Raw genomic sequence first — 19,699 nt, 5'->3', positions numbered from 1 at the left:
TCTATCTGATTTAGAATGGAAATTCCTCCACGGTCAAAAATTCTATCGAGGGGAATTTGTAAGCTAAATAACTTGAAACACTTGGTGAATTTTCGGATTTTCGAATGTACGGAAAATTTCAATGAATTAACATTCAATCAAATGGCAATATCTCAGTTATGTAGATTTTCAGGTTTTCGAGTCGAAGGGAATGTCAAGTTGTTTGACAGTCAGCATTAAATCAGTGATTTCTAACCTTTTCTTTCTTCTGTATCACTTGATTAGGCTTTTCGTTATAGTAATAGTAAAGTAATAGTAATAGTAAAGTTTGCTTTTTTAAAATTTTCTTAGGTTAGCTAAATAATCAAACGACTCGAATTAACCTAATGATATTTCACATCAAAACTCTGTAACTTTGGCTTTTCTGTTTTTACTTTAATTTTTTTTTCTTTTGGTGCTTTCCGCCATTATTATTAATGTTATTTTCGCATGCTCCCAAGGATACATGTACCACAGGTTGGAAATTCTTTACAAAAAACGTGTGGATTTTGGTATCTTTCGAGAAACTAACAATTGTGAACGTATTCGTAGAATTTCTCGAAATTTCTTAATCTTAAACGAAGAGTCTAGATTTTAAATTAAGGGAAAGTTCAAGTTGCTTCGCAGTCAGCTAATGAATTAAACAATTGCACACGCATTACTGTCAGGCATTATTGGATAAATCCGTAACCTTCTTGAAATGTTCATTATAAATCCAAAGAACTCACATCTCGATTCTTTGAGAAATCAACGACGTAATAAACATTCGAAATAAAGCATTATCAATTATCATCGATCTACTGAAATCTACTATTTCACCACGTAACTCAGCCAGACTCGTGAGACGCGATACAATTGAACGCCGTCAGATTCGAGAAATCATGGTGCAAGTACGCATGACCGACGTAAAGTGGGTTATGCGGTAGTTACAAACGTCGAGAGCGGACTATAAAGGGGACCGTTCTCCATCGGTGCTACTCGTAGCATCGGGAATACGTCTCTCGATATACCGAGTACCAAAATTCCTTCGGAAAGAGCCACCTTGATCCGTTTCTCTCTCGTCGTTCGTTCCTCGGGAAAGCCATTCCACGCGCCACAAGTTGTCGATCACGATATCGTTGACCTCTACTACTTTTGGCAATCGGCCCTTTACCGATTATTGAACGTCCGTAGAGACAGAACGCGAGACATACGTTGAAGAATTTTCGACACAATATTTTCAACGAGAAATTTTTCACTGGTTTACATATTCGAGAAATTTTTACCACTCATCTCTCTCTTTCTTGGAAAGCTTTCGTGAGTCTAACACCAGAACCACCGACAATTGAAGCATAAAATTTCCAACAGAGACGTTAGAGTAAAAGAAGTAGAAAAATTTTATAATATAAAAGTATACGTTAACGATTTTATTTACATATTTGAATCTCGAAAGATCACTTGAAACAACAATTGCAAATTGATCATCTTTATAATAAATGAAATGATTGATTTTAATTTGAAGTGAATTAAATGAATGAATAAATTTTTAGAAAGCATTTGACGGAGAATGTTACACTTTAAATATTAGATACAATTTGTATGTTAAATATTTTTGAAGGACAGGTGGATATAATTTGAAAACATTCTTTTTTTAAATATAATAACGTTTAGTGAAGATCAATGAATATTTTATTAAACTTCAGAATTCGATCAAACTGACACAAGAACAAGTTAATCATTCGATGTTCAATCTAGTCCAAAAATGTGCCGAATGTAAATTTATAATTAAAAAGTCAATATGTAAAATAATGCTCGTTAACCGTAACTCGTACGATTTCTCAGAAAGAGAAATTTTTACGGAAAAAGAAAGATGCACGAAACATGGTTTCCGCAAATTCAATTTTAATATTCCTAAAGGGCGGGTTCGTATTTTCTCAATTATATTGCGATTCCAATTTCATATCGGCGTCTCACGGTTCGTTATCGGTGTTCTATAATGATTGTAGGTAAACGAAAGGGGTTTTTCGATCTGTTTTGCTATTTCATTAAGGCTACATACTGAAGTCGGCCGCGATCACGCTGGAAGAGGGCAGATGTTTGAGTTTCCAATAGGAAGGAAAGTGCGCCGATATCTGTTATGTAAACTCAGTTACAATCTAACTCTACTTTGATCACCGGCCAAATTAATATTGAAATAAGATAGAGTTCGCGAGATTGAAGATACACTGTCGAACGTAAATAAGAATACTCCCGTTACCGTTTGTATTGATAATTAAGCTGGAGCAATCGTAAAATATATACTACGTATGAAATCCTACGTATATTCCGTAAAATGTAACTCTCGTATCTTCTTAAAAATTCTTGAAATTGAAATTAAAATTAACAATGAAAATATCTTAAAACTGAAATCAAAAAATCTCGTATCTCAAAGAATAAAATAAAATATACACGTGTCGTTTGCAAATAAATGGAAAGTATGAATGAATATTCATACGAGACTGTGCAATTTTTAACTTCAAACGATTTTAAACGCATTTAAATAATGCATATGATTTTGCCAGAAATAGTAGCTGATATATCGATCACCAGCATCAAAAATTGACAATAAACACGAGGAACATTTTTCTTTCTCAATCTTTTCACGTGTCAACCTTCTAGCTACGAAAGACAGCTGATACTTCAAATTTCAGTATCTCTGACGTGATAATTTATTCATTGGAAAATATACGTAAATAGCGTGTTTCATATCGTCTCTATTTTTGTTTGAAATACTATGCCGCATAACGGGAATCGATTTTGAATAAAGCGCAAACAATTGAAGGAATTAATTCTGCTAAAATAATTATATCTGATACACTGGATAATTCTAATATTAATGAACCTAATATTTCAGTTAGTATACGTATCGTCACGTTCTGATATCAAAGTTACCTTGTATTTTTATTTATATATTTTTATATATTATATATTTATAATCTCCAACTGGCACGGGTCAGATTACTAATAAATAAGTAATAAATGGATAATTCATTAGTAAAGAGGTTAACTAACAACTCTTTCATTATAATTGCATGAAAGACAGCTAATGAAAAGTAGGACCCCGATGGGAAAAATTAGAGACACCTAGGAGGAAAATATTATACGTTTATCAATGATTTAGCCATAATTGCTACATCAGTTCAAGATTAATCTACGAAAACTGTTATGAGTGAAATTTCGAGATGAATATTGTAAATATCTCATTATTCATACGAGTAATATTTATAAGATTTAATCAGAAAAATAATTGTTTGTAGTGATAACAAATAGGAACATTTACGATGATAATATTACTGTAACAAGTATCACGGCATTAAGTATTACAGCCTAAATTATAATATTTTAAATAATATTAAGTACTGAAGCTTAATATTACAAGTTGAACATCCATGTAACCACAGTTATTGTTACTGCTTATTTTCTTTATATCAAAGTAATTAACTACACCATTAATTAACAACATTCTTTTCGTATAAGGAGGCAAAATTTAAAACAAAGGAGGAAAGATTTAAAACAAATCAAAGATTCGTACAGGGTGAAATTTCACTTACGATAATAGCCTTTAAAAATTAATATCTACCCCGTAAAATTAAAGTATCCGTAAAGTTTGCTCCACAAAAACCGAGAGAGAAGTTTTACTCACGTTTAATTAATCGCGCCGGTTAATCACAAACGACCGGTTAATCGTCAAACGTTCCAACTTCGAACGATGCCACGAGCAACTTCAACAGCGATGTCGTGGCTCTTCGAAACGAAGAAACGAATCGGACAGTATTCGAATCGTTTAACTTTTCAAAATGGCCTGATTAAATATAATCGAGCGATACTTACGGAATCAAAGAGCGCGGCGGATGATCGGAAATTACGAACAGAGGGCTGGTTTATCAATTGGTAAATAGCAACGTCGTTCAGTGTCCCTTTGACAGTTTCGATCGTCGCGAAAAGGAAAAAGAAAAAAAAGAAAAAAGAAAGAAAAAAAGAGGAATACGTTTCGTTACGAACGGCTGTCGCGTTTGAAAGCGCATATAACGTAAAGAATTCGACGCTTTGACAATCTGCCGTAACGAGTGACGTACGAATCCCGAAATTTAAATGACTCTGTTGGAAAGACCGCTAGCTGTTAACGCAACGAGTGACACGATCCTGGCAGGAGCTTATTTTCGAGCGCGAGGGGTTTCACGGTAGAACGAGTTTGAATGGCGCGGAGAAAAAGTTCGTAGAATATGTTCTTTTTTTTTTTTCTTACGCTGACAATATTGTGAAAATCTAACGTTTTATCTTTGTCAGTTGCCTAATTGCACAGTCGGGATATTATAAATGAACAGATCAAGCATCTTATGGGATTTCAAGTCCCATTCTCTGAAATATCAGCATATATGAAAAAATAAACAGCATATATAAACAACAATGAATTGGTGAGCTATATCAAGTAAAATGAACGAAGTTGATCAAGCAATGAATGCGCCAGAAACATGATTTTTGAAATCCATTACAGTGTTGTCAAATTTTCAATACCGAAATGTAAAGTTAACCGAAATCATTCTACTATATATCAGAGATATATAGAAGAATTTTATCCACATTTTACGGTATTACGATGATCTATTTTCATGTAGTAATTACAATAAATGTATATGTTCTAATTGTTGAAATCGCGATATACAAAAGAAGCCCTATCCTGATCTAATACATAGAAAAAATCTGAAAAGAATGTTACTATTCACGTGTATGAAAAATACCCGCGGTCACTATGCTCATCAAAAATTCTACGTATACAACCAATCACCCGTGTCGATTCGGACCTTTCATCCTACGACATGATTGAGTGACCGGAGGAACATAAATGCATGCGACTCACGCGATAGATGTGAAGAACATATCATCGATGCTGCACTGCAGCAGGGAAAGTTATCGTGAAGACCCTCATCAAATAGATACCACTGAGAATCCCATGGTTGAAGCGAACACCGTGAAAAATTTCTAAAAAAACATGAAACATTTTATTTCTAAAGACACAATTATTTGTGAAAATTTTTTTTATCAATGATAAAAATTAAGTTTAATAATTTCAAATATTTTTATTTTCTAATGATAATTTTACATTCGACTTCAATAGAAAAAAAACTATAAAGAATAAAATTTAAATACAACATGCTAAAGTACTTACATTTTTAACTTTTGAAGCATCATAAGATTCTTGGAGGGGGAGTGAACACTGCAAAAGATCTGTAACGAAATATTAAACATTAGAATTTGTATTTAAAAGCAAAGCAAAATCTTAAGTTGGAGATAATGAAAGATTCTTACTTTCTTGGCTTTAGAGCCACTGTTGGATTTTCCCCAAAATGTAAAATTAATGCTGATGTGAAGCATCTGTAACAGAACATCAAACAAACTTTGTTGTTAAATTTGAAAAAAATTTACTAAGTTGAGGTACAGTATTATAAAACTATAATACTTACGATCTTGATCTCCTGGAGAGGCTTTATCCTCTTGAGCACTGACTCTAGTACCGAAAACGAGTATTGAACAAGAAAAAATATGAAAAAAGAAAAATAAAAGGCTATCAACGCGCGCGTTTAAGTAACAATCGGCGGATTCACTGATTCTAACGTCGCGAATTGTAATTTCAAATGAATTAACAATTTAATTTAATGAGAGCCATTTTGCTCAGAAAAATGTTAAAATATTGCGCAACAAACACTGACTCTACCGACCGCATTGCGCGCGATCACAAATACTTTCTGAAAATAAAGCTGATTAGTAGGGGGAAGGCGAAGGATACGTTTATTTAAAAAATACTGCTATTTTTCATGATTATAAAGAACATGATTATAAAGAAACTTGAATATGTATTAACGATATTAGTTGTAAATTATAAATATTCTCAATACTAAATAAAAGACGATTATTGTATTCTAAATGTCTGTTATTATTATTGGTAGTATGAACATTACTAATATATTACATCACGTGTTATAAATGTTCGAAAATGTTTGCACACCTGCTTTGATATATTGTATCTACTGTCTATTTAGGTGTTTACATCAGTAAATATACGCGGTCATTGGGGTAAGTTGGAAAAAAGAATTAGGTCTTTAATGTGTTAAGATATAATATTACAAAAAATGCATGTGAAATCTTACTTTGAATCGTTTCAATTGCGCATCAGCGTTCAAAAACAGCCAATATAGTATAATAAAGTACATATAGTATAGTAAAGTACGAAAACTTTGAATATGATAATCTAATACAAGAATACACATCCATTTGACAGTATATGTTAAGCTGGTATATATCCAAATAAAATATCAATTGATTTAATCTTTTCTATTCTCATCTTTGTGTTCCAAATAATTACGAAATTACATATTGTGAATAATATCTCAAATATATATGAATATTTATACCAAATGTTACCAAAAATGAATAAAATGTTACCAACCTTCATCAAATTGTCCATTAATGATCGTGGCATCTATGCATTCTATACTATCTCTGCAATCAAGGAATAACCTACACAATGAGAAATTAAAAGTCAGAACAAATGTGTCAAATGAAAGCAAATGTGTAAAAAAGAAACGATAATCAACATCAAATTCTATTAAAGAGACATACGAAATGATCTGTCCGCAACCGTACGAGTGAAATCGACAATTGAAGAAAAACTGGCGTGAAAAGTTTCAAATCACTGCACGATTTCGTTGTCATAATGCTCAGTGAATCATTAAACACGCGCGTATTAATTAAATGATACTATTAATAAGGTATAAGTGGAAGTAAAAGTGTCGAAGAAGTGACGCCATCGAAGAGACGCCATCGATAGGTTAGAAAAAGTTACCAACTTAATGCGGCGTAATACGTGTTGTTGTTACGAAATCCGACATCTGAATGACTCTTCGTGACACGTCTCGTCAAGCACTTGAGAAAGTAGTAGGGGATGGGGCGATCCTAAACGAAGAGGCACGATGATTAGGACGAACAGAAACATTGAGTTCGTGTTGCTTTGAAATTCGATACTCGCGTTCTAAGACCTTCTATGCCTTATTTTATTTGAGCAATGGAAAACTTTATTATATTGTAGCTATTAAATATGTACATTTTTAATAAATTATTGTTGAACTTAATATTAGAATTGTTAAGAATTACGCAGTATGAAGTTAAGAATCAACAAGTAGAAAATTTTATAATAGAGGAGTGTGTGTAGAAGCATATAATAAAATACATGTATATATATATATAACCATGAGTTGATCAATTACAAGATTACAATATTTATTGGTTAGAATTGAAATTCAATTTTGATATAAAATTATGAATAACTTTCAGTATAGTATGTTCTGATTAAATGTTTATATGCTATTATTTCTTTAATTGTTGAAAATTATATGTAATAATTATTTGGTTAAATCTTACCTTGAGGTGAAGCCAGAAATGCACGTTAAAAATCTTAAAAATTCACAACACATATCAAACAGCTATTGATTTATATTTTTATTTCTTTAAGAATTTCTGGATGATACCACTTTTTGGATGATTAATTTGGAATAATACTTTCTTCTTTACAGATGCGATGTGCCGTCCCTTCCGCCATACTTGCCGTTTAAGAATCGATCAAGAATAATATCGATTACGTTCGAGAATCGTAGGAAGCGTATTGCGTATTTCGCCGCGGCGTGGCGCTGCAATCGTTAACTAAATTTAAACCTAATACGCGCGCGGTTCACACGAAATATGAACTTGGAATAATAAAAAAAAAAAACTTTAGTCTGAATGAAATACACAAAATTACATCTTAAAAAAGAACAAAAATATTCATACACTGGATGAAAAATTATCAATATTTTAAACTATTATAATTTCGTGAAAAAAAGTTGTAAAATAATTAACTTGATTTTATTTTAAAAAATGAAGTCTCCACTTTAACAATCTTGAGTTTGTTTCGTTCAAAGATATTTATTTTTACATCGTGCAGCAAGTGTACTTATCTTCTCGAAAATTGTAAAAGTTCAAACATCTCGCTGAACAGAAGTTCTTCCATCATTGAACAATCTTTTTTCATAATAAAATCTTGAAAATTGAAATCTTTCCTTTATAGCGAGCCCTTAAAACTAGCTGTACGATTTTGTTCGCCATTATATTAAACTATAGATAATAATTCATTAATTTTTAACTAGTTATAACAACAAATGGTCTCGTATGTAAGTCACTGAATTCGTTTCAACAAATAACTATTTCATTTGAGGAAATGAATTTGACTTCGAAATTTCAAAAACGAACAAACTACAAAAAATAACTTTATACCAAACAATATTTATAGAAACATTTCTTTGGTACTTCTATAAAATCAAGTTTACAGGATTCATTCAGACTCTGAAGCTACACATTAAAATAAGTAAGGAATGTGATATTTAATTTATATTTAATTATGTTTCTATTAAACATAAGAAAATTAATGAAATGATTGTCGTCGGAGAATTAGTGAAACATTCCAGTGATCTGACGTATTAATATTAAATTTTTTTCTAACATGTAAGAAAACCTGATTTATTATCGTTATGATGAATATTATATAGAGAAGAGAATATTATAAAAATAATCGTTTAGAATCGTCTTTATTGAGAAAATATTGCAGGAAGAAAAAGAAGATAATGAACTGAAATTTTAAAGGAACAATCTTGATGAAAATGAAAATTAAAAGAAACAATATCCAGAAAAGTTTTTGTAACTACGAACTCTTTGTTGAAACATAGAAAAACTAAAGACTAATCGACTCATGAATTCATTCTGCATTTGAAGAGAACCAACGAATTCATTAATTAACGTATTACTCAATTCGACATTTCAATGATTTACTTGGTAACTGCAGATTGCTGATTGCACCATGTGATAAAAGTTCGATCGCGAGGAGGATTTCAAATTTATTCGCGAGGAACTTTAAAATTAGTTGATTGCTGGAACTTACATTTCCCAATTACTAATGTTACCATTCGCAATCAGATTGAAATCTTTCCCGACTGTGTTGATTTTGCACGTGGTACGTAGATTAGTTTCCGAAGAAGAGAAATTTGACCAGCTGATTAGAAATTTAATTAGTTCATTTCTATGGAAAGTGATACGAATATCTTCATATTTGTATACATTTTGTAAAACAAAGTACACGTATATTACAATTAAACCACGAACTTTTGTGCATTTGTGGCAAATTTAAGGGTGCAAAAATGCAGGAAATGCACACAACGCGATGCAATATGCAAAGTAGAACGCTTATAATACTTAGTAGTGATATCAAAATAAATTTCTGTTTAAATTCCATTTCTTTAATTCCGTTCATAAATATCTGCAATCTAATTACTATTACTTTGGATATTTTACATACGTCTTTTGAACATGTCTGAATAGACATTTTGTATATCATTTATGTAAAATACATTTTACACGTTATAATCTGTATATTATTTTGTACGAAACACACTATTCAGTACGATATTTAGTAGAAATAATTTAATAGAAATAATAATTCACGGTCTTGTTATAATATTCAAAGAGTCAACAAAAATCCCTATTCATGCTCCACTTTAATCATCTTCAAAACCATACAGGATCATTTAAACCTTGATTCACTTCTCAATTTCAATTTTTCTACCACACCATTAAAAAAAAGATGCAGTATCATTCTCCTCAGAATGGGTAGCGTTCCCATCTTTCATCTCCCTTCCTCCATCCCCCAGAACTTAAACTTCTTACATCGTCCTATATTATCGTGAACGAGGAGAAAGGCATTTCTCGAAGATTACCAGTCGCGTGCATCATAGCCGGCGGCCGTTCTACGCGGGGACGTGATCCACCTTCGAAAATAGGCGAAAGCAGCGAAATTTCTCCAAGGTTGGCGAACGCCAGACTGCACACTGTCGAATATTCGTGCGTACATCATCGGCCAGCTATGTATTTATAATACAACGCGTTCCACGAGCACAGCCGCGGCTCGTATTAAATCACGATGCCGGTACCCCTTTTGGCTCGTACTCGCGCGATTTTTAACCTCCATTGGACACCAGCAGCCATTAATTTCCATTAGGCGTTGGCAAAACTGGGATTATTCCCGGGGCTCTAGGCTTTTCTCGGCTTTTCGGCCGCGAGAGAACAACCTGGACGAGACAGGGGACAACGCAGTTGCGCGCGCGTGAATAGTTTCACAAACTGATCTATGATCATCGGCGATCGTGGCCGTGCAATTTCGAGATATCATTGACACTGGGGTCCCGCGTGTTATTGGTCCACGTGTTTCCGTCAGATCCGGGAGATTGGAATTAAAAATGAGTTTAAAAATATGTTTAATTTGTGTCGTTCTTAAACTGCGGATTTTTATCTATTTTTAGCAGAAATACAAAAGTGCAGAGAACGCGTAGCGTAAGCAGAAATATAAAAAATATTACGAAAAGACGAGATTTATAATTTTAGTTATGATATTTAGTAACAAATTTGGAAATTATTATTAATTATGATATTTGGAAGCAAATTTCGATCTAACCTCCATTTGTTTAATTGTAAAAGAATTGAAAATTGCAAGAAAATCCGCAGTCTAATAGACAAGTGTTACGAATTTCTAATATAATTTGTAATACAAGCAATACTGGTATAATATACATTCATTATTTAAATCGGGTTTTATATTCGCGGATCGTTTTGTTATAACTCGAACAAAATTTCGCGAAAGACGAAATTTTATTCTTCACTGTAAAACAAAGCTATGCTTAATCATCATAATTATTTTTAATTAATTATTTATAATTAGTAATGTTGAATTTAAAAGACATAAATTAAATTCGAATTTAAATTAATCAAGATCTTATTCCAATCACTCTTTCAATTCTTTCTAAACGATCTGTCATTATTTTTCAACTAATACGCAATCTTCTCATTCCTGTAGCAATCTAAATTCACGAATGTAAATTAGCAGCATTCATAGAATTTCTGAAATTCTGACTTGACTTTTGTCACTGAAGAAAAAAGGTTTCATTTGCGTATCTCGTGACAGAAATACGCAAACTTATAACTGTCCCACGTCGAAAGTAGGTTGAATCTGAGACATTTGAACTTTTTAAAGACAGCAACGAATATCCGATTATTTGGAAATTACGACGACTTACTAAGTGACTATGACAAATGCTGGAACAAATGTTCACGTAAAATTGAGCACAAATAATGTCGCTTATATAAATACCAGTAATGAAATCTACGATTTTCAACGTTAAAAGAGAAAAGAAAAAAATAATTCGTGAAAAACTTTATCACCTGGTATTTATCCCGCGTATTAATGAAAAGGTAGCGCGGAACAAAAGATCGGCGAATAGTCATTTTCCAATTCTCTTCGCGCGTTATTGTTTCCGATTTTTCTTTTCCACTGGAATACATACACATACATATATGCATCCCATTTCTGCGATGGCAGAGAGAAAAAGCAAAAACAAAAAACGAAACAGAGAGAGAGAGAGAGAGAGAGAGAGAGAGAAGAAAAAAGCGAGAGAAGAATCCTTTTGGATTTCCAGTTAACGAACAATTTTCACCGAGCGAACGAGTTCCGCGTTCGATGTATCGCACGCACCGCGAGAAACTGGCACAGCGAATTGTTAGCGAATTGTTAAAGCGCGGCGACGAACGTCGTAACGTCGATGCTAATATCGGCGAACAAAAGAGCGTAACCGCTGGCATTCGCGCAGTATCGGTAACGATTTCTCCTTCGGGAGTAATCTGAAAAACGGCGGATACTCGCCGGTGATACGCTCGAATACGCGCGCCGCTTGAATTATGCGACGGGGAATATCGCGCGTAACGAGAGACGTCGCACGTAAAAACGTGCTCGTAGAAAATTAACCTCCTCCGTGCAGCCGCTCGATTGTTTCGAATTTGAAAAATAAAACTGGCACGCCACTTCGGCGAAGAAGCTGACTGTAGGATTTCCGTCGTAACGAATTTTATCGCAGCGCGCGAGTTTTATCGTAATTCGAAGTGACGTGAGCTGGCATGTTGTTAATTTTAATGGAACAGTGCAGTAAAATATCGTTCGTGCGTTAAATCAAAAGGGCGTGCCTGCAACTCTCGCTCAAACAAAGTAATTATTATTCAAATTAATAATTGATCTGTATGCTCGTTATAAGAAAACCTTAACTGCATTGGAACCAGAGGTATGACAATTTATATTTTGTATGTACGTGAAATCTGAATGCGTGATTATTAAACACTCGAAATCATTTTTTCTAAAATAATTTTGTTAAATCATCTTTTTTTTTTTGACTGGATACGCGGATATTTGAATTAACACGGTAGAATAGATGTTCACTGACTCGCTCTCTTATCAATGATTTTTCGTTCGTGGAATAGGAGTTCAGGCTCAAACAAGTGGATTCAACCAGCGAGAGTTCATTTAATCGGATATTGGTTAAAATTTGGTTCGAATAAACTGAATTCGTATTAACGAAGTTCTTCTGTATTGTGCGCGTACCTTATTTATTATCAACTGTTACTAATATGAAAATATTCAATTATTACAGAAAAACGTATATATAAAAATAAATATATAAATATATATAAAAATATATAATATATTAAATAAATTTATATTTATTATAAATTTATTAAATATATAATTTATCTAAAAATTAATTAAAAAAGAAATAAGTAGAGCTTTGTACGGCTATTTTACGAATATTGATAATATCGAGTGTTGCATTGTCTATTAACAACTGAAACATCACCTAAATATTACTAAATATTTTATTCTAGTTTAATATTCGAATATTAAGATATTTAAGATACTCGAAAAATAGAGATTGACATAAGGAAGGTTCTGCGAAATATAGTTTCGAACAGAAAAAAGTTCAAAATTGATACTCACCAGCGATATTTCTTACTCTATATTACCTTTGTATACATACGTATGACAAAGATATATTTTTATCGTCATTCTATTCTCAAATACGTAAATATTAAATTTATTCGCTATTCTTGTAATATCACTGCATTTTATAAAATTTTGAATATCACTGCATTTTATAAGATTTTACAAAAGTACTAAATTTACACGTTACGTGACTCTACCAGTTTTAAATAATTAGACGAACGCACGTTAAATTCGTCCGAAACGCAGATTATGAATTTCACACATAAAAAAAATAATTCATTAGTAATTTATATTTTGTCATTCTTCCTCGTAAATTAAAAAATAGAAAGAAGCTTTCCATTTCTACGATATTTCTTTCAAAGTATTCTATTATACTCTATATGACCACAAATTTTCCATTGGTACCAGAGAACGTGCATGAACTTTCGAAATTTTACAATAAATCAAACTAAATGCATCTGTCCAACTTATATATTTTACTCTAGTTGTTCGCAGGACACGTATTATCATTAGAAAACCATAACCCACGTGTGAGAACGCATGAGAACATATTTCAAAGCGATCGACGTGTGAACGTTTGAATCAAGATTTAATAGGGTACGCGTTCAGGCCACGATAAATTGTCCATTAAAATCAAACAATACGATACACGCAGCGGCCACGCGAACTCATTACACATCGCCGGTCTCGTTTAACCATCGAAATCACCGCCGATTAATAATCGCGAATCAACACAAAGGAACACCAACCGATTTTCATTTGTAAGATTCATTTGTTGTCCTCGAGTGTCTGCCAATAATTTTCGAAACTCAAACGATAATTGTATTGTAAAAATGGTAATTTAGTACCAATCGTTTGTGTTATTTTACAAACGATCAAACGTGGCTTAATAATTTCGTTTTATTTTCAATTGAACCATTTCCTTTTCCATTCTTCTCTTATTGTCAGATGGTATTTTTAGATTTATCCGACTATTTCGAATTTTTCAGATTTGTAAAAGTATGAATAATTTAATATGATTTCACGCGAAAGATAAATTACTCCAAGTGGCGTAAAATGTAATAATTAATAATTGTTGGTAGTAATAGAACAATCGCTAAGCTGTCCAGAATTCTAAACATCTATCTATCTATCTTTGAACACGGAGAAAGGAAATTTCATTGGACTTCAATGCTCAAAGATAAAAGAGGATATAATGAGAAAAGTTTGATGATCTGCTCGGTATGATTGAACACGAAGCTAAGAAAAAGGTTGACTTGCTTTGAAAGAGCCAATATCGATGAAGTTCAAAGTATATGTACGTTTTAAAGCTATTCGAAGAACGAATGATAAAACTACAAAATTTACTTTTGAAGAGATCCGTGTATTACTCTCTGCATCTCCCGATTTTCTATAAATGCATAAAGATCTAGATGTTAATTCAATAATGAATCAGTAGAATGTTAATCAGCTTCTGAAACACTATCCAGTTATTACAAAATCTTGATTCCTCGGTGATAATCGGTGTGAAATCACAGATGTTACAAAAATTTAAGACATTCAATTTTATTTTGTATTATTACACTCTTTCTGATAGACGTTGGTCATGCACTGGACTGATCAAACCAAATTAAAAATTTTTAAACTAAGCAATATGAAACCTAGATTCTTACAATTTCCAATGTTCAATGAATAACAATGTTTCTGAGAATGGTAGAAATAGAAATCTACTTAGAATGGAATCTCATGATGTCGTTTGAAAAATAGTCTCAATCGCGGAATCAGACACGCAGAACGTTTTACTCCATGCCGTTTCATTTTATCCAATGAAAGTTTGCCCATGTTTAACCCTTTTAATGGAACAGCCAGTTTCCAGCTGAGTGGAATATCCCGTGTGGAATAATCGTGATTTGCGATTGCAGGACTGGGTCGTGTAAGTAATAAGTACTCGTCGATAATTCGTTGAAAAAATAGTCCCACCTGCGACTGCTTCATAAAATCGGCCAACTTATGACGTTACAGCCACCCCATCGAATGTAGGTTAAATCTGAGAAATTCAAACTGTTTCAAAGATGTAATTACAGCGAATATGGATTCGTTTCACTGAAAAAATTACGACGAGGTTAAAAAATAACAAGCGACGGAATGAAAGTTCTAAAACTGGTGGTATTTTATAGGAATCGCCAGAATGGACTATTAATAGTTAATGGAAATGGCGATAATAACAGTGGCAAAATTGGAAAATAAAAATGGAAGCTACATTGATCTCCAAAACGGTCTGAATTCTTCATTTTATATATACGATGAAAATTTCTACAATTTGTTCTTTATTTTCTAACTGTCTGCGATAAAAATCTCCAAGATGTACAATAATTAAAAATTTTAAAGGACGATATCTTCCAGAGATAATATTAGTCTCTTATTCCAAATTTGGTAATCTGTGCATTTGAAAAAACTTAGAAATTAATTATAAACGAAACTACTAATCTCACATGTATTTGTGTGCATGTAGAAATAAATTTTGGCTCTCCAAAAGTTCTACGAATTTCAAAGTACTCTCTTCACAAAGTATTTTAGAAAACATATAAAATTAAAAAGAAAAGGAACCGAGCAAAATAAAGTCGGATTGACAGAGAAGTTTCTAATAAACTTTAAACTCACTAGAAATTCTTCTCTAATCCACACACAGAAAAAAAGAAAAAAGCAACAAAGATGATAAAAATTAAAAAGAAAGAGAACCAAAGAGAAGCAAAGTAAATTGTTGCGGAAGTTTGTAATAAATTGCAACTCCCCAAAAAAATCGACAAAAAAAGGCTCAGAGGAACAAGAGAAAATGTAAAAATTAAAGAGGAAAGAGATGCCAAGCAAAGTAAAGTCGGACTGATGGGAAAATTTCTAATAGCAGGAGAGATAGAGTGAGCGAGGAGTAACAAGGGCAACGTAATCGATTAGCCTGTGTAGCGCGAAATGATGCATCGCGCAAGGAAAAGAGGGTGAATATCTGGAGTCTCGTTGCCGCATTCAATCTTACTTTTTCCCCGATCCCATCGCGAGATTACGCTTAATCAAACGAGTCCGCATTCACGGCTGGCCGTGGCTCGTTGCTGCGAATGATACCATGACCGCGTTTGTATCCTCTTCTCGACGACAATACCGGCCGAGCCATTGAATCACGCCACGAATAAAAGACACGCGGAGCGCGTTACAACGTGACGTGGTGAGCTCCATCTGGAAATGGCACCGGCCGGCGAGGAACAATCCAAGTAACGAAATCAGCTATGGTTTCCCCCCTTTATTTTTCCTCCTTTTTTTTCTTTTTTTTTTTTTTTAAGCCGCCCCCGAGAGCCGGAAATTCCGTCGTTCGAGCGTACGTTACAGGCGCGCGCCCGCTTTTGTGACCGTTCAATTTCGGCTAATACGCGTAATGCACTCGCCATTGGCGAAAGAGGAGACACGCGAAAGAGTTTCGAAACAATACGATTCAGAAACAGATTCTATCTGCAGATGAAATCGTTATTTTCTTTCCCGATAAATCCTCGCACGCGTGGGAGTAAAAGTTTTATAGAGATGCCGACAAGAGCAGCGAAGGCTTTGAAGGCGAGATAGAGACGTAGAAAACGGCAAGTTGTCTGTGTTTGAATTGCTGAATTTTGAGTTTAATATTCGCTATAAATCAGTGTTGAGATAAAAATATCGAAAGCTCATTATTAACTATCAAAAATAAATAAATAATAATTCGTATACGATTCTCTAGTATCAACTGGTTTCGTCATATGTAAAATATCAATTATGTACAAATATAGAGAAAGAGAGAATTGTAATATAATTTTAATAAAATTTTATTTATAACAAATTTTTCTAATTTACAAATTAGATGATCTTTTGATATATAAATCGCTTCACTTTCAATTCATCGGCAACTAATTTGTAATTTGTGATCTCAAACGATTTTTTGATTAATAAATTATTTTACCGCCAGTTAATCTATTTTTAGTAGTAATATTGATTCAAAAGAGCGATCTTGTAACTTTTGTCGTCGATGAAATAGCGTCTGAGATGTGTGTGTACGCCAGCACTCAAAAGATTCACGAGCGGATCAGCCACGATGTTCTGTGATCCCAATCTTGTCGACTCTCCCTAAAGGTAATATTACAGTACACTTCCTATGTTATGTAAAAGAGTGTAGTCTAAACTGTCAACCAATCGATACTAGAAAATTATGTATAAATTATTCAATTATTCGTTTAAGATAATCAAAGATAAACTAAAGATGAATCTTTTTGAGTATTTAGATTAAATATATTTATTATAGATCTCCATAGCATTAAATATAAATTTCTAACAAATTTATAACAAGTCCTTCTTTCATGCAGTTAACAATTATTTACAGTGCAATTAAATTTTTAACGTTTTTGTTTCTAGAATCTTCACTTTCACAAACAGAAATTACATTCACTCAAAAATGGAAATTAAACTTGCATCTAAACGACACTCTGATCAAATTTCTCTTAACTCCGTATTAAAATATCAATTTATCCGACCTTGTCTTCGTGAAAAGTTTGTAAAACTGGGAACTTTATGCTTCAACGTGGGAAAGATAGTTACGGGCAGTTTCACCCGTATCGTATCATCTTGATTACGCTCTGGAAACTGATAAAAAGAAAAAAAAATTGTACACAGCCCAGGAAGATATTCAGATTAAATATTAATAACACATACTTCAGACTTTAGATTAAAAGCGTCACAAAGCATTTTCGACCTAGTTTTTAAGCATGCGTTGGCAACGTTGGCATAATTACACGCGAAAATATAAACAAGCTTTTTTATAAGCGGAGAGATAAATTTGGAAAGAATTAACTGGAAACAAGATATGAAAAAGAGGATTTAACGTAAGTGTAGACGGAAAGTTGTGGAAAAAAAAGTTAATTAACAGTCGCCCATCGTCCCTTTGTATACATAAAGCTTAAGCATTCAAAGACACTTAGTGTTATTAATTTTCTGCATATATTATCTCTAATTAAAATTTTACATTCTCTCCACTGTTACTGGAGGAAAATTGATACGAAACATTATTCTATTATCATTCGCCCGTAACGAGACTAACAAGCGCTGGTGAAAAATGAAAAATTAACGGACAATTAGTCAAAAAATTAATTATTATCTCGGTTATGGTATTCAATTATGCCTGCTCCAAATATTTTTCACTGGAAAGATCTTCTTACGAAACGGTTCATACGGCAAATTCGCTTTAATGATGTTTTCCACGTTTTGAAGAGGTATTCCATAAAGAGAATATATGGAATGTACGGAGTAAAAAAATATTTGTCCTGTAAAGAACGACAAACTTTGCAACGCACGAACTTATGACAATGAGAATGAAAAACATTAAGCCCAGAAATTACAAGAAGCTTTTCCTACGCGCGACTTTATCAAATTAATAAACGTATAGAGCCTCTGAGCAGTAGTGCAAACGTCGATTTACGCCGTCGCGCGAGTAGCACAGATCAACGATAAGTCTGACAAGTTGAAATAGGAGTCTCTCGTACCACAATTCTGACAACAATTTTCGTCAAAATAAAACGCTCCTTTGAATTATGTGTTCCAGTATTTTAAAAATACGTAATTTTATATTTTCCTAAACGAAACATACTTTTTAAAAAATCTGAGCCTTTCCTCGAATATAATTAACTAGACAATTTCTAACACTGATCAACGAATACGTACTATTTGACAAATTTACGATTAATGTGATGTAATATTAATACTTCACACAGAGTTTTACCACAATTTCAAAAATCTCAACAAACTTACTTAGCGAAACTGAGGAGTTGAATCACCAACAGGATTGGTTCGAGGGAACGTAAGGAAGAAGTTCTTCTTCAGCGAAAATGAAACGAGATTTCCAATTCATTATCCGCGACATGACCAAATTTTCACGCAGAACAGGGTCACCATAATGAAAAATGTATGACCCTTCAGTATTTTCTATTGCTCTGCATTCATTTCGTTTGTTTCACTAAAGAGCGCGCGCGTAAATTCACTCGAGTGTCGCGGGGGAAAAAAAAAAGAAAGTTCGTGTTTCAACGTGGCCGCTGTTAGAAATACGAGCGCGGATTGAAAGCAAACAGAGCAATGAATTTTTGTCATCTAGGTGGCCCGTAATCCAAACCGCCCGGCACTTTGAATTTCAAACAGCCTTAATCTGTGAGTCTAAAATTACTATTGTCTTTCGTCGAGAGTTTATTCGACTCTCGGAACATATTTCTCGCTGTTGGCGGAGGGCGGATGAACGTTGTAAAGACACTTCGCGGACAAGTCAAATTTGAATTTTGGATTTTGCTCATTCAACAGAATCGAAGAGTAATTCGGAAAGAAAATTTTTTTCTAATTTTCGCTGCAAACATCTCAGAGAAGAAATTTCTCTAACTCTTGTTGACGTGAATTTTCATCTCTCTGATACGATGAATCATTTTTGTAAAAATTAAATAAATCGTGCCAATATAAAATCTTTTCTCAAATATTCTGTTCGAGACTTGATGTACTCGTACTGTTAACGTAAAGCGGATCTGATATAATCGAGTAGAAAAATAAGGCAAATCTGATACGAAGAAGACAAAAGTCCATCCCTCGGAGAGCACTTTTAAATAAAATGCCACGGCCGCTGCTATCACTTGAAATAATACTTACGCGAGATACGTTTTCTCAAATTTAAAATTCCCCGGCATTCTTATATTCTCAACAAAGATCTAAAATATTATGCACTCGGAGAGGATCTCTCAATGT

General features: G+C 33.2%; 1 protein-coding gene across 1 annotated transcript in view; it reads right to left on the bottom strand.

Annotated features, from left to right (window-relative positions):
- The window catches only part of LOC122537129, a 191,517-nt gene extending 184,604 nt beyond the window's left edge, over window positions 1–6,913 (bottom strand). The window contains exons 1-5 of the mRNA XM_043670102.1: window positions 6,457–6,913; window positions 5,499–5,780; window positions 5,344–5,409; window positions 5,204–5,262; window positions 4,895–5,016 (exon numbers count right to left, since the gene is read on the bottom strand). Of these exons, the coding sequence (XP_043526037.1) occupies window positions 4,895–5,016; window positions 5,204–5,262; window positions 5,344–5,409 (247 nt within the window). The 5' untranslated portion in view covers window positions 5,499–5,780; window positions 6,457–6,913. The remainder of the gene's footprint in view (window positions 1–4,894; window positions 5,017–5,203; window positions 5,263–5,343; window positions 5,410–5,498; window positions 5,781–6,456) is intronic.
- Window positions 6,914–19,699: the final 12,786 nt, after the last annotated feature.

The sequence above is a fragment of the Frieseomelitta varia genome, unplaced genomic scaffold (assembly GCF_011392965.1).
Source record: "Frieseomelitta varia isolate USP_RPSP 00005682 unplaced genomic scaffold, Fvar_1.2 scaffold_887, whole genome shotgun sequence".
NCBI lineage: Eukaryota > Metazoa > Arthropoda > Insecta > Hymenoptera > Apidae > Frieseomelitta > Frieseomelitta varia.
This window is presented reverse-complemented; position numbering and strand designations above follow the sequence as displayed.